The sequence below is a fragment of the Corvus moneduloides genome, chromosome 10 (genome assembly GCF_009650955.1).
Source record: "Corvus moneduloides isolate bCorMon1 chromosome 10, bCorMon1.pri, whole genome shotgun sequence".
In the NCBI taxonomy this organism is placed as follows: Eukaryota; Metazoa; Chordata; class Aves; order Passeriformes; family Corvidae; genus Corvus; species Corvus moneduloides.
In genome coordinates, this window is record NC_045485.1 from 6,126,390 (window position 1) to 6,149,615 (window position 23,226).

Consider the following 23,226-nt stretch of genomic DNA (forward strand, 5'->3'; position numbering starts at 1 on the left):
GAAGGACATCAGCAAAGGGAAGACATTCATTAAAGCTCTGAGACAATCATTAGCACACAGGAGAACTACATAAATCATTTTTACTCATCTATGCTACTCAGCATAAACCAGGATGCTCTACTCTCTTAATTCCCATTGGCAGTTGTTCGTTCTGAGGGAAAATAATCCATAAAATATATTCTATACGGCTATATTTGCCTTAGTTTTCCAAGAAGATTTTAATTCTTCTTTGGTTCATTTGTCAGTGTTCATATTGTGTAAATCTGCACAGTGCTGAGGTTGCCAGTATTCCAAGAATCAATTTGCTTTACTTACATGTATATTACAGACTGGGGACAAGAAGGAAAGAGAAAGATGCTGGATGCATCCTCTTCTACCTAGTACAATATTATACAGCCTGTGACCTTCTTCTTTTATGAACAGGGCCAGTTCCTGTGCAGTCAGTAGCCACCCACTGTCCTTCTATGAAATATATTCTCAATTTCTCTGATGCTATAGACACAGAATAATTGTTCCTGGTTTGTTGCAATTAAACTTGCTACAAATGATACCTCCACATAGAGAGGATGAGCACCAGCAGCACATCCTGTGCAAAGCAAAGTACTCCTGACAAGAAACAAGTACTCTTCAAAGACAGATACCCAAACTGGGACAAGAGCCAATCCAGTGGACTGCAGATGAGGCCCCAAAAACAAGATGTTGAATTCCAGCATTTAAATTTGTCAAGCAACTTCTCCATTTTAGATATTCTAAACAATAAACAAAACAAATTGCCTATCCCAAAACAACCCATCTAAGGCACACACATAGAAAAACAACCAGCCTCTCAGGGCTTTATTTCTAAAGACAGAACAAAACACTGAATTGTCAAACAGAACATGCTTGAAATCATAATGCTCATATGTAAAATAGCTCTTGCACAGTATCATGGAAACTTCTAAATTGCGCTTTCTTTACATTTACACAAAGCAACTGTCATAAACATCAGCAATTTGAAAACAACATCTGCATGCTCCTGGGCAGAGGTTTTGTTCCTGTGCTGAACACCTTCTCACCTAAAATCTCACACTTCTTGTGGAGTGTTAACATCTTCTCTCCTAATCCTTGTCAGGTCAACTTGTCTTTTTGATCTCTGAGCTACACATCCTGAACCTTTATCTGGACATGCCCAAGAGCAAGTGCTGTGTAAAATCTGTTGTCCTTGGAAATACAAAATAAACCACATTCTGGAAAAGCAAAGGCTTCTCAAGAAGATCCCTGCTTTGGTTATATACAGTACCTGTAATATATAATTAAAGAAGTTTGGAGAGAAATAAAGCTTTGCTTAAAATTTCAAGTCTCCATTCTGAGACAGAATTGTGCTGTTAGGCCTGATGAAAGGTCACACCATCTCCCACATGCCTTGTACAAATGCTGAGGCACCTATGATGCTCTCATTTGAGATGTGAGGTTAAAGTAAAAGAAGTCTTGTCCATCATGACAATTCTCAGTTTTCTGTGCTGCTCCCCAGAAAAGGATTTACCAGGTTGGAGCTTGGAAGAACAGAACATGCAAAGGCTTTTCAGAAATTCGAATGTTCCATAAGAAAGAGTCAAGGCCCTCACCTCAATTCCTCACATATTCTAAATTAATTTTCTTCTGACCCCAGCCTACATCCAGTCTGTTCTGTGATGAAAGAATGAGCAGAGTTTGCCTAGTTTATTCCCTCAAAGAGACAACCAAGAAGAATAAATGCAGATTATTCTACTTTGACCAAATTAAAGGAAACTGTAGCTCAGAGCAGAGGGATTCCCTTTGTTTACCTGACAACACAAAGGAATTACTGCAATCCTGTCTCCTGTCACCACTGACAGGCTGTTGGATATGCTTCTGTTGCTACTCCCAAAATGCATGCTACCAACCCAGCAGAAATTCAAAGGAAGGCCATTTCCACAGGCTGGGAGCTGTCATTGATGCTTGCTGGTTGATGAATCTACAATCAACCTGTAATCAAGCCACCTCAGGAAGGGAAAAGTCTCAAATACAGACAGACAAGTCCCATTCAGCAGGGAAGTGGCAGGAGAAGGCAGGTTTTGAGACAGACCATCTGCAGGGACCCGTGACACAACAGAGAAGGGTGTTCAGCGTGTGAGTCACCGCCCAAGGCACCTGGCCACGGGGATTCTCTGTGTCTGTGCTGTCAAGAGACTGAAAGCTGCCTTGGAGTAGCAGCCTGCAAGAATAAACACCTAGATTTGTCTCCTTCATATACTCATCAAGCTGCTACCTCCTCTCTGTTACTCACAATACTTCCCCATGCCTTCCAAATAAGAAGAGATTCTCATTTTGCAGCCTAAATCCTAGATGATAATTTTTTTAAAAAGAGGATGCAATCTTTATGAAGTACCTTCCCTTGTCATTTACACGCAAAATCCCATCAGCAACCTGCACAATCAATTTCAGAGCAAAACAAAGATAACAGAAATAAACGTAAGCCATTGAGAAAAGTCCTTCCCAGTAGATGAGTTTTACAAATGGTTACATGTATCCAAACAGTGAAGCACACATACTCTGCTCCGCTTTGAGGAAACAGCTGCCTTTGCTGTAAATAGACAAGAAGTACTAGAACAGACCCAGAGACAAGCACCACCACCAAAGTACAAAAACAAAAAAGAAAAAAAGAAAAAAAAGAAAGAAAGAAAGAAAGAAAAAAAAAAAAAAGGTGAAGTTTTAAATTAAATGAACATTTGGCTAGTCACTATTTAGGTTTTGTTGAATGTTTAATATTTTGCAATATTTGGGGATTTTTCATGTTCACTCAGCAAAGTAAGTAATGCTTAATTCATTGGGAGTTACCTTCTGAACTACTCTTTGCTACTTTTTTGAACGTTTCCCTTCACGTTATGCAATGCTACTGCAGCATCTCAGAGTGAAAGTACCTTGCACAGAATGATTTAGCTCTGAGCTGAGCCTGATCCAGAGTCAGTAGCCATGTTGCCTCTGAGGACTTTGGATTTAACTTCCTACACAGATAGGACCCCTCTGGACCCCTGTCCCCTTGCTACATAGCACTTAATCTTCTAAGGGACTTAAGTACTAGCACCCATTCAGTGCAACCAAATGTATGATTTCTGGAGTTCTTTCACTTGATACAAGACCTACAGATTCCTCCAAGACTACAGCAAGTTACTCAGAAATCCTGGTACCCCTTGTTCACCGGCAGCACACAGGAACAAGGGTATTCTAGAGAGGAACTCTGCTCTGTGGGTTTCTTGTTTCCTTCTCCAAGGTGCAGGCCCTCTCTTGATTCTTAGACACAAACATTCTGAGTTGTTCTTTCTTCTGCCCAAATATATAGTGTTTGACTCTAACTGTTATGTTTTTCTCTAAGTGCCTCCTTTCTGCATGATGAGTTTCACCATCCAGGCTGCTCATGAAAGAGAAAGGGCTGGGAGAGGCAGATCAGGATTGAACAGGCTTTATTTCTAAAGCTGTGGTGGTGAAGGAGCTCTTGAGCAAACAGCTGCCTGGGAGTCAGCAACAAAAAAAATACCAACTTGCATAGTGCATAACTGGCTTTGCCAGGTGGGGGTTAAACAAGAAAAGCACCTGTCAGCTGTGATTTCTGTTAGGAGATCATCCTAATGCTAAGACATCTCGGTCTGCACAGAACTTAATCAAATCTGCTCATTCTCCCCTAGAGTCAAGTGCATAAAACTGATTGTCACTACAAGGGCAATGAACATGCTGATGGAAAGGTCTTTGCTTTAACGCTGCTGCTGCTGCTGAAGCCACGTATCAGTTACAAGGATGAAATACAAGAGACCATGTTGCTTCATGTACATGAAGCAGTAGAGACTGAGATGAAAAATGTGGCTCCTGTCAACATGCCAAGACATGTGGAGCATATTCTGCCTTTCCACTCCCTCTCCCCTGTCTCCCTAAAATGTTCAATGCAAAGAAAAAAGCATCAAGGTGTTAAGTGACTTGAAATATTTTTGTATTTATATCATCTAGTAAACAAAGTTGCTGAAAAATGTCACTGTTTGATCTTCATATGTGTGGGAGACAGTATCTCAGCTGTCAGGGAATGACTGTACAGCTCCCTGCTGGAAAGAAGAAGTCAAGCATTTCACAAGCAGACTTTTATAGCCTGGTGGGATCTCTGCTAAACACTTGGGATATCCAGACTGTCAATTGCTTCCAGGAAGATATCTGCTGATTCATCCTGGCAGTACCCACTCCCAAGCTGAGCTGTCCCCAGATCCCAATCAGCAGAAAGGCTCTCAACCGCAGCGCTGACACCAGCTCAGTGAATTCTGCCTTCATATCCTTGGGTGAGCTGATGGGCTGGAAGTCATCATCAAATCCCAGTCACCTTTTGAAGTGCAGGAAACAACCCAGTACCCAAAGCCTTCTGGAAGGACTGTTTTGTTACTCAGTGCACTTGTGATGGTTTTGGTGCCATTGATTAAAGCTCTTTATTCCTTTGCTTCCCTTCCCCTTTCCCCATCTGAATTGTCACCACGGGTGACAGCTGCTGGGTGCAGGTATTGTTTCTGTGCACACGCTGGAAGTGGATACTACTGGAGATTTGTGAAGGAAAGAGAAGGGGGAACCATTCTCTGTCACAGCTATCAGGAAACCTAGCTGCAGTTCAGAAAGCCTTCCCACAAGTCAGCCTAAAAGAGTGAGGGGGAGAGAGGGGGTGAGAGAGTTTTGTCTCTTCTTTTTAATGTTGTTCAGGATCACTGACAGCAGTAAGGAATGTATAGGCTTAGAATTCCCCTCTAAACTCCAAAATAAAGTACAAAACACTAGCCCATACATTAGTTGGTGGGTGCCAGCAGACCAGGTTTATCCTTTCAAGCAGCAGTGCCCTTTGCCTTACTGCAGCACACTGTAATTAAGGCCCTGCACAGGACCAGTCACTAGCATGATAAAGATGAGCTATTTTTGTATGTGAATTCAAATGAACAAATGCAATTTCTAACCATTAACCTCCTGAAGCAGATAACAAGTGGGTTTCGGGATAATTAATGATTTTCATAGTTTCTAGAAAAGCTTTATCAGGATCCTTATATCTCTAAAATGCTGACATTGCATGATCTGGGACCTCAGTTCTAAAAAGGCAACGAGTACAACACCCCCACCTCCTAGAGCCAGCACCCCTGACTTTCTGTGTGTGCTGGGGAGATGCTGAGAAGCCTAGGGAGCCAGTTCCCAAGACCTTTCCCTCATGGATGCACACCTGCTCTTACACAGGCTCCATACTTCAGCAAAGCTGAGTACTTTGGGTGGATCACTCACTGTGAAGGTTCAGAGATCGATTCCAGCAAGAAATGCAGTTTGCATGGCTCACTGGGAAAACTCACTCCTCACCTCTCCTCCAGAGGTACATGAAATCTAGTATGAGGAAGGAGATCTGGAGAGGCAGGGAAGGTGCTGGGCTAGGGATCCACCCTGCTTCTGACACCCAGAAACAAGAGGTGGCCAGCACGGGTATAAAGAGCCTGCTCTGCAGAGTGTGCCCACAGAGCTCCTGCACAGCTCCACAGACAGGGATCCACCTCCTCAGCCATGTGCTGACACACACAGCCCTTCGTGCCACTCCAACAGCCACCAGCTGGTAGACAAGCCAGGGATTAAACTCACCATTTCCAGAAGTTACAAACCCAGCTGCTAAAGCCACAGCTCTGTAGCAGTGGGTCACAACTCCTGCCTCGGCCAGCACACCACTCCTTGTCTGCTAAGGGCGACTCCTGCTGTGTGCTGCATGTGGCAGTGAGATTTCCATCTCCTCTGTTACAGATCTGAATGCTCTAACTGGATATAAGCACATACGGTTTTATTAAATTGATCACTCTGCACTACTGAGGCAGCATTTACAGGGGAACAGCACAATGGCTTTTTCCAGACTATCAAGGTCTTGTGAGACATGGTGTAGAGAGCTGGGAGCTGACACCAAGCTAGAGAAGATTGCACTGAAGATGAAAGATGAGAAAGCTCACTTGCAGAGAACCTGGGTTTTGTTCTCTGTGGGAGGAACAAGAACTTTTGCATTCAAGCCAAATTTAATAATGCATTCCAGTGATCTGCATTTTTCCAAGCTCCTGCATTCCCTTCCTGAATACCATATGTTTTCCCATTCTTTTAGAGGTATTTCTGTGGCATCCACTGCCAATGGGTTGAAAATCAAAGTGCTACCAAGTTATCTGGATGAAACATCAAGATCTTGAATGTTTGGGAAACAGCCAAATGTTAGTTTAATTAACTCGAACATATTCAATTTTGACTGACCTTTTCAAACAGAATCAGAGAAGCACTGAGGTTGGAAGCAACCTCTGGAGATCATCTAGTGCAACCATCTGTTCAAAGCAGAGCCCATTAGATGGGCTTGCTCAGGACACCATCCAGTCAGATCTTTTATTATCTCCCACAACAATTTTCAAAACATCTCTCCTGAAGACAGGCACTGCAGTCCTTCAAGAAGTTATTTCAACCCAAATTTTGCAACTTCATTTCCTAGAATGCAAAGATATCTTTTGATAATTTTGTAACAACACATTGTCCAGAATAGGAAGTAGGAAAAACCTTTTTGCTACAATGACTTCACTTTTAATACTGCTCACTTTTCAAATTTCAATGACCAATTAAAAATTTAAAATTTCAATATATAAATTCCCATCTGGACCTTGTGTAAGCATTTTAAAAGAAAATCAGCACCTATCCAGATCAAGCACTAAGAAGAGTTCAATACAACACTTATCACTGTGTATTTCTTCTCTTCAACTCTTTTCCAGATCACATAAGGAGTTTTGGAAACTCTATGGACACTTGCTTGCCTTGTCAGACTCCAGCACATGGAGATCATTTGATGAGACAGGACCCATCACAGTCTCTGGGGTGTTCCTACCACCCAGCAGTTCTGTTTCTGTCTCCAGCTACTTGCAAAGGCTGTTGCAATTGTGTGGTATCGACAGGTTTCAAAATAATGAAACCTCCAGTGAAGTTCACAGCATAGTCTCCTCACAAACACAAACTTTCAGCTCTCTGGTGCTTCCAAACAGGCAGTGACCACACACTGGAAACCATTCCAATACATTTACTGGTTTACACTGAAAGTGCACTGCAATAGATGAGAATGTACTTTAAAAAAACCCCAACAAATAACTGAACAAAGCACAAATCCTGAAACATTATGGGGTTTTTCTTCTAAAAGGTAATAATAGGAGAATCTCTATTTTCCAGAAGAGTTCTCTTTTGATGCTGTGATACTGAGTCCAGGTATAAGTTAAGACACCTGAAAAATTCAATTTTTCTCTCATTTATTCCAAAATATAAATACTTTTATTTTTCTTATTAAATTTTTCATCCAAAAAGGTCAAGGAACTGGATCACGTAATTCAGATCATTTGGTCAGGAACTTCCATTCTAATTATATCACCCAGTACAGAACCAACAAAACACTTGCAAAGGTACAGGCAGTTCTATTTCAATGAGTTACTTACTAATCTACACTGAAAAAACATAAGGTTGTTGTAGCTGAGCAGTTAAAAAAACCCTACCTTGCAATCATTTGATGGTTCTTCACTGAATAATGGAAAAGGGTTTAGAGTGCTCAACCACAGACACCAGGAAAAAAAAGGAATTGCACCATTAAAGAAACCCAGGCCAGTTAATTGCAGGTAATCGCTATGAATAATGACAGCAGAGAGTGCTGAATGATGTAGGAGAGAGAATATTCTGTCTCTGAGTTGTAATTGCTTAAAACAAACAGTTTGGTCAATCTGAACTTATTCGTGTCTGTGCTGCTCCCTCCGGAACTGTAAACATTTGGCTAAAGCTGTCAGGGAGCAGCTTCCATGTGTTCTGCATCCTACCAATGGTGGCAGAGGAGCCGTGCAAGGAGAGAGAGAACAGTGAATACATTGCTCTCCTCTCCTCAGCCCTGCCTGTTCATCCCCCCACCCAGGAACATTCTGTACACACGTGCACACAAACATGGCTTTGCCTGGTGCTCCACAGCCTAATCACTGATTCTTCAGGAAGACATTAATTATGTAAATAGCTCCTAAAAAAGGAGAAATGTTCCTTTGCCAGACCAATTCATCTTCGACTGCAGCCACCCTCAGTGTCCTGTGAGTCACTCCACAGCTGGAGCTACCTGTGCAAAATGCCTGGAAGTCAACTGGAACAAGTTATGGCTGATGCACAGCAGAATGAATGAGAGCTAAGAGACAGGGAAAGGGACCACCAAACTAAATGTATTTGGGTTTCATCTACTTCATATTAGCCTTTTTGGAAGAATGTTTATTAGGACACATAATCTTTGTCTGTACTTGTCATATATCATTCCCAGTAGCTCCCTTTCTGAGATTACTTTCTTAGCTGAGGCCCTCAAGACACCATGCAGTTTGATCTCTACACTTTCAAATACTCATCACCCAAATATCCAAAAGATTCATTACCTACTTGGGCCACCCTTTCTTCAAATGGCAAGTTGAGTGTATGAGGAATAACACTTCATGTGAGCTGGAAGCATTTATTTATACCACATTACATGAAGCTGATCTGTGCAGAATGCCACAAGAGAGCAAGTCGAGGGAAGCAAACAATGAATGAAACACGTATATCCCTCTGGTGGTGTCTCCAGGCAGCAGATGAAACAGCAGCTCTTAGTCCTAACGCCCTTACTAAGAGCTGTGAGCCTTAGAACCAGCAAACGAGTCAGCATAGAACTATGCTGAAAATGGGGTGTTTTCTACTTCTCAGCATCCTCTTCTCATGTACACAGCCCTGCTCCTCTGAGAACAGCCTGGTTATTTTCACTACAAGCTCCATTACATCCCTTAAATGAGAAGAGTGACCCACTCCTGCACAGCCCTGGTTGCAGGAAACAAGTACTACAAGAGTCTCAGACCATCAGTCCCTCTGGCTGACTGCAGGGAGGAGGAAGAATGTCAGCAAATGTCAATCCTGGCCTTGGCTTGTCTGGGTCTGAGGCAGCAGGCCACCAGGTATAAAATCCTGAGAGCTCCAGTGGACTCACATCTCCCTGCACAATGCTCTTGTGGAACATACTTCTAAGGGAACACAGACACTTACAGCATGGAACAGCTGCACCACTTAGAAAGTGTATCCCTCCATTTCATGCTTGTTGTACTTTCCTAGGACATGCACTAGCTGTATGCACTTTTGTAAGCCACTAAACTCCCTGAAAGCAGTGGATAAGGACTGTGAAGAGGATTATACTGAATCGTTTGTCTCTGCTGATCAGTACAAGAGAAGGGCAGGAAGATTTTGACAAGTTTTATAAAATTATGCCCACAAAAGCAGGGCTAAGTACTGCTCTACAAACAACAGGAGACAATAGTCACGACATTCTCCTCAGAGAAACTGAATAGACATTCAACCAGAACAGACTCATTACTACTGCTGGAACCATTTTAATCCCACCTGCCCCCTCCAGGATGGACTCCTTGCTGCTCTAAAACAGGCAGAAGGATATTTTTTTTAGGAAGCTCTAACTGCTACCCAAGGAATGAGATTCCAATTTTGCCCCAGGGAGAGCCAGGTGCTTTGCTTTGGTGCTTGTCTCACAAAAGTTGTCCCCTGCAATAGAGCACATTTGTATTGGATTAATGTAATCAAAGGCACCCTGCTGTCTGGTCACCGACCTGTCTGTAAACAACAGATGACGTGATGCCTTGAGCTGCTATTGTATATAATTACCTATTGAGTTGTGACCATTGTAAACTAAACAAATCCATAACTTCACCTGCTGCTGTTGGCCTGTTTTCCAGCAAGGAACAAAGCCTATAAGTGCCTCAACTTTGAGCACCATTTTGTCCTTCACTGCTTCTCACATCTCCTCCAAATGAGTTTGTGTGCTCTCCCTCACACCCAGAACAATTTTCCTAGCTGCACTGGCAAGGTCTAACCTTTCTCTGTTCTTGCTTTAAATCCCTTTTATATCCTTCTCCTTTCATCCAACCTTTTGATGTTACGGCTTCCTCTCCTCTGCCTGCATAAAGGTGAAAGTTGCCTGTTACCTGAATGTATCTCACCTGCCCTAGATTGTGCTCACTGTGATAGAGGCCACAGGGACAGATTCCCACCTGATGTGAATCATGCAGGTCTGCTGGGGAGATACACAAACATGGATCACAGAAAACACGGTGAATAAGAACACTGTTCTCTGGTTTCCAATACAAGAGTAAGATCAGGTGGAACCTGCTACCTGTCAGCTCAAAACCAACAGGAAGCTGCTTCCACGTGCTGTATTGTCCAGCTGCAGGGCTCCTCACCCCAGGACACTAAAAACTGAGCTACTGGACACCTTACTGAAAGAACAAAACCCCCTGGGAGCCATGAAATACAAAGAACTCTCCCCAGGTGTCTTCCTAAGTTGGAAACTGGAAAAGTATTCTGGGAATACCTCGGCATACCCACTGTACTCTTCCCTGAGCAAACCCTGCAAGCTGCTGTTGGGGACAGCACACTGGGGTAGGTGGAGCTGGCATCTGGCCCAGTGCTGATTTTTATCACAGCAGTTCACACCAGGGAAGACGCAGCACTGTGTGCGTGTCAGTGCGGGTCTGGACAGGCACGAGAGGAGCCTGATACTCCTGCAGGTGTAACAGCAGGAGAAGCGACCTCCAGAGAGTGTTTGGTGCTCACTAGCAAATGGCTCTGATAGCCAGTCAACTGCTGCAAGTCAGTAGCTAATAAACACTTACCTCTGTTGTTCATCAGTAACTCAGAAGTTACTGGGACATGACATTCATGGAGACTTTCAAAGAAAAGGTTCCATTACAATACCTGGCAATGAAACAGAAGCCAACTGACACTGCCAATGACAAGCTGCTTATTTGTTTTGGTTTTCTTTCGATTATCAAACTGAAAGTCTATTTGGCCAAATTAGACAAAACCTGCTTTCCCTTTTTCCTCTAATTTTTGTCAGAAGTCTGATGTAAAGCCTCTACAGAAGAAGTATAACCAAGTTATATTAATATCACCCTTTCTACTTCATTTACAAATGAAAACCTATATACGCCGACTGAAACACACACAGGTTATGTTAAACATTATCTGATTACTGCTTAGTGTCAGAACAGCTCAGATTGTATAAAACTGCAGCAGCAAGCTCATATTAATCATTGAAGAACAGCTCACAAACAAATAAAAATATTTGATGTAATCATCTGTTTCAATATAAACACAGCTAGGCAACAGGAGCCTTCAATGCACTGACTTTAAGTGATAGACTTCAGTGTTTGCATAAGGAATCTTCTTTTAGAAAGTTGTTTTTTTGACTTCCAAAGAGTTCCTTGCTTTGGAAATATTTTTGACGACATGAACAAAAGCTTCTTGTCTGAGATACTATATAAGAAATAGCACTGAAGACAAAAGCTAACATTTCAGAATATGTGATTGTAGACTCTATTTTGAAAATGCCTCCTGAAGAACAGTTAGTTATTGGAAATATTTTAAAAGTAATTTAATCACAGATTTCCAGGATAGTTTGCACTCCTCATGTTCTCTGAATCAACCAAGCTCCAGTTCTTACAAGATCACCCAGTACCAGCACCGATGACTGTTTTCAACATCTCCTTAGGCTCTCCCTTAAGGGTCACGGGGAATGAGCAATGAATTGAGGCAATAGTAAAATGATGCATTTAGCTGCCTGAATCCTTTTGTGAATGAAAAGGGGTGTGATCAATTCCTATTTACCTCAGCACACTTCTGGTTTCAGAATGGGCTTTGGGGGTTTCATCATTGCCTAGCAGAGAACGTTAATGCTTCCCTTAATGCTACATGCAAAAACTTGGATAGGTTTTAGGAGAGATGGGAACAGGAAGGAACAGATTACTATCAAGCACTGCTGACAGGAAGCCATTGGTACTGGAGAAGGTGAGGCTGGACTGATCAGACGGCAATCATCTGAGAGAGAACATTTCATCAAACAGCGAAAACAAGCAGGACCCATTTGCTGTGGAGCAGCAGCGCTGAGTGACTCATGCTATTGAACAATCCTGACTCGAACCTGTTGAAGATCTTGGCCCAGCCTTCCCTTTTCAGTATTAATCCGACTAGATACGTGTCAATAACCCCCTGGGCTGCTGCCTGGCAGCTGGATAACCAGCAGAGCAAGCCCATCTGGGCGCTCAGGTGCCCGGCAGCAGCAGCCCGGTCAGACCGGGCGGTGCTGCCGCAGGCTCCGAGCGCGGCACCTGCCGAGCCCCACGCCCTGCGAGCCGCCCCTCGGAGCCGCCCCGCGTCCATCCCCGCACCCCCGGGCGGCACAAGTTAAACCCCTGGGCTGCGGGAGCAACAGGGTGCCCGCGGTCCCCTGCGAGCCCGCAGCACTCCCGGGCCGGTACTCACATGGCGAGGGGCCGAGCGGGGTGCGCTGCCTCCCTCTCCAGCAAAGATGGCTTTCGGCTCCGCGCCTGCTGCCACCAGTCTCCTACTGTTGTAGGCACTGTTGTTGGGAGAGGAGGGGTAGGCACCGGCTACTGAGCATGCCTGCGCCTCACATCAGAGTAGGAAGCAGAGGCGAGGCACGGAGGTACCCCCTCCACACCCTCATGCCAGGCGGGAGCGAGTCCTGGTGTGACAGACGGGAAGGCAGCCTCCGGGTCCTGCCCGCATCCCGCCCCGCACCGAGCAGGGAAAGCCTGGGTGTGGTCACCGGAGCGGGCTCATTGCGGCTAGCAGGCTGGGAGGGGATTTAGGTGAAAACCATTGTCTGTTTCTCTAACCACCTTCTTTCTCCCTCTCCTCTCTAGAAAGAAAAAAATTTTAGAAGGGAGAGAATGGCGAAAGGTGCCGCTGTTTAGCCCCTGCTGTCATGGGTGAGTGCTTGTGAATGAAAACCTATAGCACAGAGCAAATCTAGAGACAGATAAGCTACTAGATCAACCACTGATTCTGGAAAGGTTGTGTCTCTCAGATGAAGTACAGCTCTTGCTTCTGGCTTAGATATCACCTCACACTCAACCTAAATCCAGGTATCCAACCTCACCCTTCATGAACATTAGCACTTCCCTTTCATGCCCCATCCCCCAGTACAGAACAAAACTTATTCTGAAGCAACACATGTTCCCTTGCATTCAAACCAAGGCCTTCACATACTCTAAACAGAGGTGAAGGAATAAGAAAGTCTGCATGGTTTTCCAAGAAGTGGCATTTAACATTGCTGTCCCAAATGATACCTTTTTCACTTGTAAGAAGATACTTCACCTGTCGCTGCCTTCACTAATTTTCCATGGATGTCAGTGGCAGCTAGCACTAGCCATTCAAACCAAGTATTTGGGTGAGGCAAGTAGCTTTTCTGAGTATCTAGACCTCAAATCTTGGGGTGCCTGTTGGAAATAAAGTGCAACAGTGTCAACAGACCAAATCTGTGTTTTCTGACGTGGAAATCTAAGAAAAGGTGAATTGTTCCTCAAAGCAACAGGCACCACAGTTACTGGGGGAGAGCAATGCATCAATCCTAATTTCTAAACTTGTTATCAGCCAGTTGAGTATTTTCATGGAGAATGTAGCCAGGGAATGTGACAACACCCAGAGCCCAGACATTAGGACACTCAGTTACTGCCCAAATACAGGCTCAGGTGTTATCACAGCCTGATTCAGATATAAGCCAGGGCCTGTCAGCTCTGAAGGGATCCAGCTCCTTGGGGAACTATGGAACTCCTCAGAGTGACTTAGTCACAAGAACCTCTCTCCCTTCTCCCTCTGCTGCCTGAGAGCTTGCTCACGGCATTAAAGACTCCTCATACCTCCTGCCACTGGAGGGTGATTCTGTCTCTTCTGCTGAAGCTAATTACCTGCATGAATGAATAAATGTCACTTAGGGCAGCACTTTAAGCCTGAGTTTTTTTGCTCACATATCACACTCATAAGACCCTTGCTCTGAGAAACTTTTCCTGATGGAAGCAGAAAACACTTCAAACTGTATTTTCTCTATGAAAAGATGGAGTTTCAAACAATTGGTATGCCCTCATGATAATTAGGAGATTCCCAACTACCTTTAAGCTTTATCCATCCACAGATTACTTAGCTCAGCACTTCTAATCTGGAATTCCTCCATAGCTCTTCCCTCCTGAGGGGAGTTTACTTTTCAGATGTCCTAGACAAAGATACATTTATATGATACCCTTACAGCACACAGCCACATCAGCACCCACACACAGGCTTGCACCAAACACAGGTATCACCTGCTACCATTATCACCTTAATCTTCAAACTCAAGCCTCATCTGAATACTGAGAAAGTGAGAAGTCATGCCTGGCTTGTGAGGCCAGGAGCTTCTAGGAGAGAGAGACCTTCTGCTAGATCTTTCTGCCCTTTCTGTGGTCTCACTTCAAGTCATTACTACAACTACATGGAGGGTGGAACAAGTACTGACTCTAGACCAAAGCTCACAAGACTCAAAAAAACCCCCCACAAGCCTGGAAGACTCCAAGCCCAGCATATTAAAATGTTTTATTATACAAACTATCCAGACCAAATGATACAGTGTTTGTGCTGACTCCATGGCAGCTTTATCCTGAGTGAAGGGGAACAGAAAATGCCCACACGAGCATAAAGGTGAAATGGCAGTCAGAAAAATTAGAGATCAGAAATTAGCAGAAGCGCTCCACTGCAGGGAAAATACCTCAGACCTTGTGAGCGTAGTGCAGAATGAGCTGAAGCTACATCAGTGCCCCACATCATATAGCCGTGGCTTCTTCCGGTGTGGTACCAGAGAGTTCTCAAAACCAAATTAAACATCACTGCAATATAGCTGCTAAAAAAATAATTTCCTACCAGCTAATGAGAGCATCACCATTCCAATCCAAGAAGGCTCATGATCCTGAAGAAAATCCACAGCTCACCTGGGGGACATTTTCCTTTAGCCCTACATTCCCTGGAGCTTGCAGACTATCATTAAAGGCTACCAGAGCCTTTGGTGTTGGAAGAGATGCAGAGACACCCTGTGGTGGCAAAAATAATACAACCAGAATTAGTTCAAACAGCTTAATTTCATTTAAGTCACAGAACTGAATCAGAAAATCTGCATCCCAGGGACACAGAAAAATTGTCCCCCAGTTGCTATTCAGGTACTTTCCTCTCTCCAGCTCTCCTTTCCTGTCTGGCATCTTTTGCTCTGTGTGTTTGCACAAAGATTTTACCTCTTACTCTGTTTGGTATAATAGTAACAGCTGAATCAGGGCTGGTGCAATTGGAGGAATGCCATAGAAATGCTCCATTTTTGGAAAATAGCTTCCTGCACCTTTAGCCTGCCCATCTTGGGTATGGAAAACAATCAGTCTGCTTTGTAAAATGGTGGTGGTGGTTTTTTACCCCATCCATAATTTGTATTTTGTACTGAAGCAAAATTTTGTATATGAAGGCAGTTTCAGAGCCACCAATACACTGCTTAGGATGTTCAAGAATGAAAGCCATCAACAACCATCATCAGTGGAAATCAATTCTGGCATCTGGAGTCTTGCAGGTACTAGACCTTGCTTATAATTAACTAGGGACAACCTGTAGATAGAACACCGAGGCCCCTGAAAATGTTATGTACTGCTGTTACATGATCTTCATCTGAAGGAAATGTATTTTCTCACAGATCTGCAAGTAGGATCCCCATTTGAAGAGTCATCATGTAATCTATAGGTTTATAAACTGCCCATATAATAGAGTAAATCTCAGGGCTAGCCACAATAACACTGGTATTGGTTATTTCGGCTCACAAAACAAAACACAGTGCTAAATAAGAAAGGTGAGAACAGTTAATTGGTTTACAGAAAGCAGTTGTAATTAAGTTTCACAAGATTTAAGCAGAAAAGAAATGCAAGCTAAATAAATCAATTATTCAAATGCTGTGTTTTCAAATCTTCTGATCTGGCAATGCATTTAAACAAAGTATAGGAGGAATTCCCCCCTAAATCATCAGAACTTATGACACTGGAAATTCAGCATAGCCAGACAAATTCATCTTTAAAAGAGAAGTTAAATACTATACATGTCCAAAGTACAAGTTTTCAAAAACTATGGTCTAAAAGGATTAAGAAAAGATCTATTCTAAGTATCTTCAATCCTTTGTCACCAAGTCTTACATGTTTATTTTCAATGCTTCATTTTCTTCTCTTGACTTTTTAGACAAGTGGAATTGGTAAGAACCTACCTTTGCAGCTCCCTCCTCAGAAGTAAGGCAGATGCCTGCCTGCCCAGCTGCTGATTTTATTAGCCACAGGTGGTCTGTTCTGCAGAGCTTCACCTCAGAACCACTGCATGCCTAAAATGGGTCTTGAATTTGCAGATTCTTTTGCCACAAATTAAAACATCAAGTCTGTAACTGTGGGGTGTGTAATTTTCTTTCACTCACAACTTCTCTTCATTCCTTCATAACATATTAGCTGCTTTAGTGATAGTTTACTTTTACAGGTCAGTGAACTGTTTGTAATTCCTTTTATAAATTGTCTTTTCTGCCATTTCAGTGAGAGATACAGGTCCAACATAGCTGGGTTCTGTTAAAACCCTAGGTGTCTCATTTCCAAGCCTGAGTAGCAAGGTGTGACACTCTGCGCTCCTTCAAGGTATTTACATTCCTCATTAATGGTATTAATGTATAATTTTGGTAAACATTTATAACACAATGAAAAACTTTGCAGGCGTGATCCTGCAAAGCATTTGCATAGTGAGGCCCAGTCCCTCCTGCCTGTGTGTATCCCTATGGTAAGAACTGGGTGTAGGAAACTCTACTTAAAAGGCTGTGAGGGGCTGAGGAGAGAGGAGGTACAAGGAGGGAAGAGAAGAGTAAAAGCAGAAGAGTTAAAAATGGTTGCCAGTTCTGTTTTTAAGCCTACAAACTTCCTGTGATTTGTTTTAGAAGATTTGTGGAAAATATTTGTAATGGGCAGGAACAAGACAACAGGGGAGGGGGTGAACATGACCCTCCAAGTCAAGCAACCAAAAGTTAATGCAATTACCAAATATCAAATGTAGAGCAGAGGGACTAATTTGATCAGAGAGGCCAAGAGGATAATTCTTGGAGACAAAGCATTGCAACGCGGAAATGCAGGCTAATCAACTGCTTTATCAAAAGAAAAAGGAAACAATTTCCAAGCCTTAACTAAAATCTGCAGTTGGTTCTTCATCTTTTTGGGGGTCTGGTTTTTGCCTAGCAGAGTTTGTTCCATCTCACATTTATTTCACTGCTTCTGTTCCCAGCACAAAGCTGTTTCCCTGGCTCCTGGCTCTTTGCTTGTATCAAACAAGCCGCCTCTACTCTTGGTTTAAGGAACCACTTAATCATGAAAGAGAGCATGCAAAGGGAAATATTCATTATATTTAATGTCCAAGCCTACTTTCCATAATTACATGGAAAAGAGCAAGAGTATCCAGAGTCACTTTGTGCCTGCAGGATTTTTCAGAGCAGGTATTTGCTTCATCTGATGGAAAGCGGCTGCTCACTGATCTCCACTGAACTCCTGCATGACCAGGACCCTCACACGTTTGTAGAGTAGCAGATCCGGACTTCACCAGGTACAACACAGCAAAGCAGAGGCTTTCAAACAGCTACTCAGACTTCTGTTTTCAGCTAAGCAGGTGCTGTTGTTATGACAGATAAAATGAGCTGGCACAAAGGGAAGAAGGAACTCACAGAAGAAAGCACAGGAGATGGGAAGCACGGCCGAAAAAAGCGAGACCGGCTGTTTAAGAAGAGATTTTCTCGACTGAGCCTCTTCTCTGGGTCTCCTAAGACTAAATTGTAAGTACATCCAAGGTTATATTTTGCATGCATTTTCAAATGTAGAAATTTTGTGCGTATTTCCAGAGCAGCTTTGGAAGAGCCACAGACACCTTGTTACCCTGCTGTATTAACTGTTTCACAAACAAGGAAACAGCCTCTAACAACTTGAGCTAAAAACTAGTCAGTCACTGGCAGCACTAGAGACGAAATTAACTTCTCTAAGTCTTGTGTGTCTGTGTGTTTGTCTTATATCCATTTCCCTATGCTTCCAGCAAGAGATTAGCAGGAGTAGCATCTCTGTTTTTCCAGGTACACACCAGCACTGCCAAGGGGACAACCCAGGACAGTTTCCAGCAATAACTTTGCTGCAGTTTTGGTTGCACCAAAGCTGTAACTCCAGGGTGCAGTGGAAAATGTCAGTGTATGGGCAGCAGCAAAAATCACTGTTCAACAAAGTTAATGATACTACATTTCTGAGAATTCATAATTAATGCTTGTGTTCCTGCAATAGTGCCTTTATACTTACTCTTTTCAGTTAGAAGGAGAAAAAGGGAAACAAAACAAAAAGACAAGCAAATAATAACTATTTTTTTTTTTAACCAAAGTAAGCAGAGGCAAAAGTGATTTTGAGCTTACTGCTTTGTGAATGTATAAGTTTTGAGTTATTGTAATCATTCTTATGGGATTTAAAATTCTCCTCTTGGGTCTTTCTCCTTGGTATTATTCTTCCTAAACATGAAGTAAATGGAGTGTATGCAACATGCTAAAATCAGGAGGGGTTTCCAAAAAGTGTCTTTTCTCATCCAAGAGCTGTTTTCCCTACAGATCTCCTAAAAGGAGTCTGTCTTTGGTAATTATCATGAAATTACCGTCTTAGCAGGAAGTGCACGCAAATCTCCACAATTACTCAGCTAACTGCATTAGGCTTGATATCCACAGCAGCTGGTTACAGGCTCCACAGGAGATTAAAATACACTAACAAGAAATGAACCTGAGAGCCAGATTTTTGATCTAATTGCAGCATAACTAATACCAAGGGCTTGGTTTGGGGATTTTTCTTGCTGTACTGCTGAGGAACTGGACTAGAAACATAGTCAAACATCCAAGAAGTAAATTACTGCTGTGAATGTTCTCTGTTGTTCATAATTTCACTGAAGAATGCATTCAGGAGGCAAACAAATACAACGGAAGCAGTAAAATCATGTTTTCTGAACATTGATCCTTATTTGTATGTGATAAATATGAATTTTCCTCAGTTTGAGCTAAAAGAAAAAAAAAAATTGAACAGTAATCTAGTAACCTCCCAAGGTACTCCCACATTAATGGGGAGAGAGTCAGCCTTCAGACTTTACTGGACGTATTTCTACAGACACACTGCATGGCAGTGGTTTTTAAATACATTCAAGCCAGCAGGGCTTGCAGAACTTTCACAGTGGTGTAGCCAAATCAGATCATCTCTACAATTCAGCACTGATTCGTGAGCTCTTGTAAGGGATTATGTAGGTAAAATAGAAGGGTATTTAATTTGATCAGGAGAGCTTTCCTTGCAGCTCTTCCATCTCTGTTCAAGGCCAGTGTAACACAGGGCTTATCTACTGGCCAGCATTAGTGTGCATTGCTAGTGCACACAAGTGGGAAAAGAACCTTTATGATGGTATAGGGAAGCACTAGGTCAGATACACAGAGCTGCATGGAATTTGTCTTCATGCAAACACGTGAGGCTCATGCCACAATCACGCACAGAAGAGTTGCATATTAAAGCTCCTACCCCGTTAGCTGACATCACTCTTTTACGGTTTTGTTTAAATGATGAAAATCCTTTAATAATTTTGTGTTCTAAAACTAATGGCTTGTCACTGCCACCACAGTACCAGAGCCAGACTCTCCTTTTTGCTCTCCATTCCTGTTTTTTTCAGGTGATCACACACGGGCACCCACTCCTAGTGTGTCACAGGTACAGCCTGTGGAAGAGTTCATAAATCACACACTAATTGCTTCTGCTGCCCTCATCCATCTAGGAAGTGCACGGGCTGAACTTGTCACCTCTCTTTGTGACTGTTCCAGCCCTCAGGGAAGAAGCCAGCTTTCTGAAGACAAGCGGAGGAGTTTACACAGGAAAGGTTCCAAGAGGCTGAAGCCAGCGCGGGAGGAAATGTGTTCCCTGAGGCAGCCGCACTCCGGGAAGATGTGTCCGAAATGCGAGATCCTCCTGTGCCGGAAATGCGGCACCCTGCACTCGCAGAGCGGCTTCATCGCCCACAGCCTGCTCGACCACTACGACACGGGAGGGGTCGCAGCCCTGCTCTGGTGACGGCTTTGGTGTGGGGGCCCTGCCAGTGCCTGACCACATCCCAAAGGCCAGAGCTGGGATCCATCAGCGTGACTGGATCCTGGGCCTGCGCAAGCTCTGCGCAGCCTCAGCCGCTCTGTAGTTCAGTCTGTATGTAGCAGATGCACTCATTTAACCAGCATAAACCTGGCAAACAAAGATCTGTAACCTAAACATTTCTCAGCTGTTAAGGACAGGGAATTGTTTCAGAAATATTCTCCAGAGCTTTCCTTTTCCTCTCAAGGAAACAAAGATTATCCCATTTAGCTGCAAAAGCAAGCATGACTCTTACATGCAGAGCCACTGGGTCTGCTTGCAATGCTTTTGTTTGCTTCAGTGTTGTTTGTGTTCTGGAATATTAAACGTTTTATTTTTAAATTAACTAGCTCAGAGATATGACTTTATGGGGGAGAGGGGCTTCTAAAAGCTGTCCTGGCCATAAGGATTGCAGATCACATCCAAATTCCCTCCTGGAATTTCCAAACTTTCACAGGATTTCAACATCTCACTTGTGATCCTGCACCTTGCCTTAAAAGGAGCAACAAAAATCACAATTCACAAAGTATTTAAGCCTTCTTTGTGTTCTTAAACCCAAACCTGTATTTTTAAGTAGTTCTTAAAACAGTGTAGTACAGCTCCAGATAAGGCCAAGGCTCTATGGTAGGGGTGGGTGGCATTAAGGTCCAGGCATATATAAGACACTTTACCACTGTGGAATTCCCAAGTACAGGTGAAGGGTGGAAGTAGCCTTTGGAACAGATTATCCCAAGTCTAGCAGCGTGCATCTTCTCCTCCCATGCCAACAGGCACAAATCTATACGCAGGATTAATTCCTTGCTCTTTTGTAGGGAACAGGCTAAACAGACTTAGTCTCCCACAGCCATTAATATTAAGGGTTCTTTTATTTAGCCAAGCAGAAGAACACAGGCTGGGACATTTGGACCTTTGTTTCATCTCTCCTTTTCCTAAATTCGAAAATAACAAGTCCTTAGGGAAAAGGGCTCTCTGTCCTTCCCACTCCTCTTTTGGAACTGTTCCATTTTTGTTCGAATTAATGTTTGGTAAGGTGACTGGAATCCAGATTTTTTTTTTCTATCCCTAGGGAATACTTTGACTGAGCTATGACATCTATTCTCATGCTTTTTTTCCACACCCCCCCCCCCCGGAAAAGAGTTCCAACAGGAAGAATTCAGAGCCACATGTACAACATTCCAGAGTATCCTGAACAGCAGTGCTCAGCTCCCTTTGTGGAATGTCAAACACTCCATGCTCCTCATGCAAGAGGTACAGAGACTATTTCAGAAACTAGACTGAGCTGCTGACAGCTCCCAGGGCAAAACCCATTAGGAATCTTATGTAGGAGGAAGTTTTAGGCAGGATTAACAAACTGGAATGAACTGCTACCAGGTTCCTCCCTTCTGCCCAGACTTCACTGGTTCTGCACACTGCTAGCAAGTACCCAGACTTCCTGCCCAAATTGAGACTTCTAAAGCCAAAAATTAGATCTTACGAACATCCTTGTGCTACAAGGGCCTTAATCCCTCCAAAACCACATTTCCATGGTGCTTGATTGCCACTTCCATTCATTTTAAAAAGCCAATTAGTGCCTGGCAAGCCAGAATTAACCTTTCACATTTCTCTGGGACTGCTGTTCCTAAACTGGGACCCTTCACAGCTTTCCCAAGAGTAAGCCACTCTTTAAGAAATACATATTCAACCCCATTCCTCTTCATCAAGCAATCCAGAGGACACTTCTCCAAATAATCACCTGAGGAAGAGCAAGGTGACAGACTGAAAGGATGAAGGACTAGCTCATCACAACAGCATTATTTTAAATGCTACAGTCCCATACAGTGAAATCAGTTCCAATAGGTCACATGACTGAGCCTTTATCTAAGTGTTCCAGAGGGGACAGAACAAGGAAAGTTCTATCAGCATCTGCTTGGTAGGGTTTCCTTTGTGGCTTGCTAAAGGACACAACAAGCTCCTCATGTGGGCTATTAGGCTGGAAAGGCACCCAAGTATCAGCAGTGTGCAAACCCAGCTCATTGAAGAGAAGCTCACTCTTGTCCTCGATGAATGCTGTTGTGCTGTGCTGTTTGAAGGACAGCTGCTAACACGGGCAGGGCGAATCAATGCCCTGCTCAGCACTGGCGCCAACACCTCCCCTCTTCTCTATCAGGCATGAAGTTGTATTTGGGGAGAATAACTACAACATTTTTGTTATGCACGTAGGTAGCATGAACAGTTTTGTACTTTTTTTCTCAGCAGCTGTTAAATTACTGCACCTTTCCTGCACTGGCTACCAAAATGTGCTGCAGTGATCTGCTTGGTACGGCGTTTGTTCCTACCATACCCAGGTTAATGTATGTGGCATTGAGGTCAGGCGATAGCACCACTACCTTGAGCTTAACCTGGCTTTTATCTCATCAGCCACTCCACAATGAGGCCCTTTTGTCTCTAAAAACCCCAGAGCTCCATGCAAACAGCGAGGCCCAACAGCAACAGGAAACTGTCCTCTCATACAGCAGCACCTATTGACACTCGTCCACCAGAACAGCTCACTCCCTCAGCTCTTGGCAGTGTCATGCCAGACAAGTCATTTTTAAAATTATGTTAGCAGAGGATTTCAGTCTTAGATTTTAAAGCTGGCTCAGACATATAATTACATTAATACACTATATTGTGAAAGAATAATAATAGAAATACTGATTACACATTTAAAAGATTTAGGCTTGAAACCATCCTACAGAATAAAGCTATGATATAGCCTGACATACCAATTATTAAGAGCCTCTACTATTTAATTATCTGATTCCAATAGCTTTGGGAGATTAAAGAGGAATATTGGACTCTATTATATTAAATACAGGAATGGGCTCTGTCCAAGGCATTTGCTAGAATGTGAGTGACTTGACAATCAACAACACCCCACTGCCAAAACCACCAATACAAGCATGAGAGGGAAAGGAAGCAACTCCACAGCTGAGGGGCAAATCCATGGGAGCACTTTCCCTGGAAATCCAAGACAGGACAAGCAGGAGTGTAAAAGCAGCAACTGTCACCATTTGTCACAAATGATTCAAGGTACAGAAAGCAAACCCATCAAGTAATCATGCGATCAATAATAAACCAGAACAAATAAAGATCATTTACACACTGC

General features: G+C 43.2%; 1 protein-coding gene across 2 annotated transcripts in view; it reads right to left on the reverse strand.

Moving 5' to 3' along the window:
* LOC116448754 (vesicle-associated membrane protein 2-like) overlaps positions 1 to 12,650 on the reverse strand; it is a 51,783-nt gene extending 39,133 nt beyond the window's left edge. The window contains exon 1 of one of the 2 annotated variants that reach the window (XM_032119650.1): positions 12,370 to 12,650. In XM_032119650.1, coding sequence (XP_031975541.1) covers positions 12,370 to 12,371 — 2 coding nt within the window. In that variant the 5' untranslated portion in view covers positions 12,372 to 12,650. The remainder of the gene's footprint in view (positions 1 to 12,369) is intronic. The other variant, XM_032119652.1, reaches the window with a different exon arrangement.
* Positions 12,651 to 23,226: the final 10,576 nt, after the last annotated feature.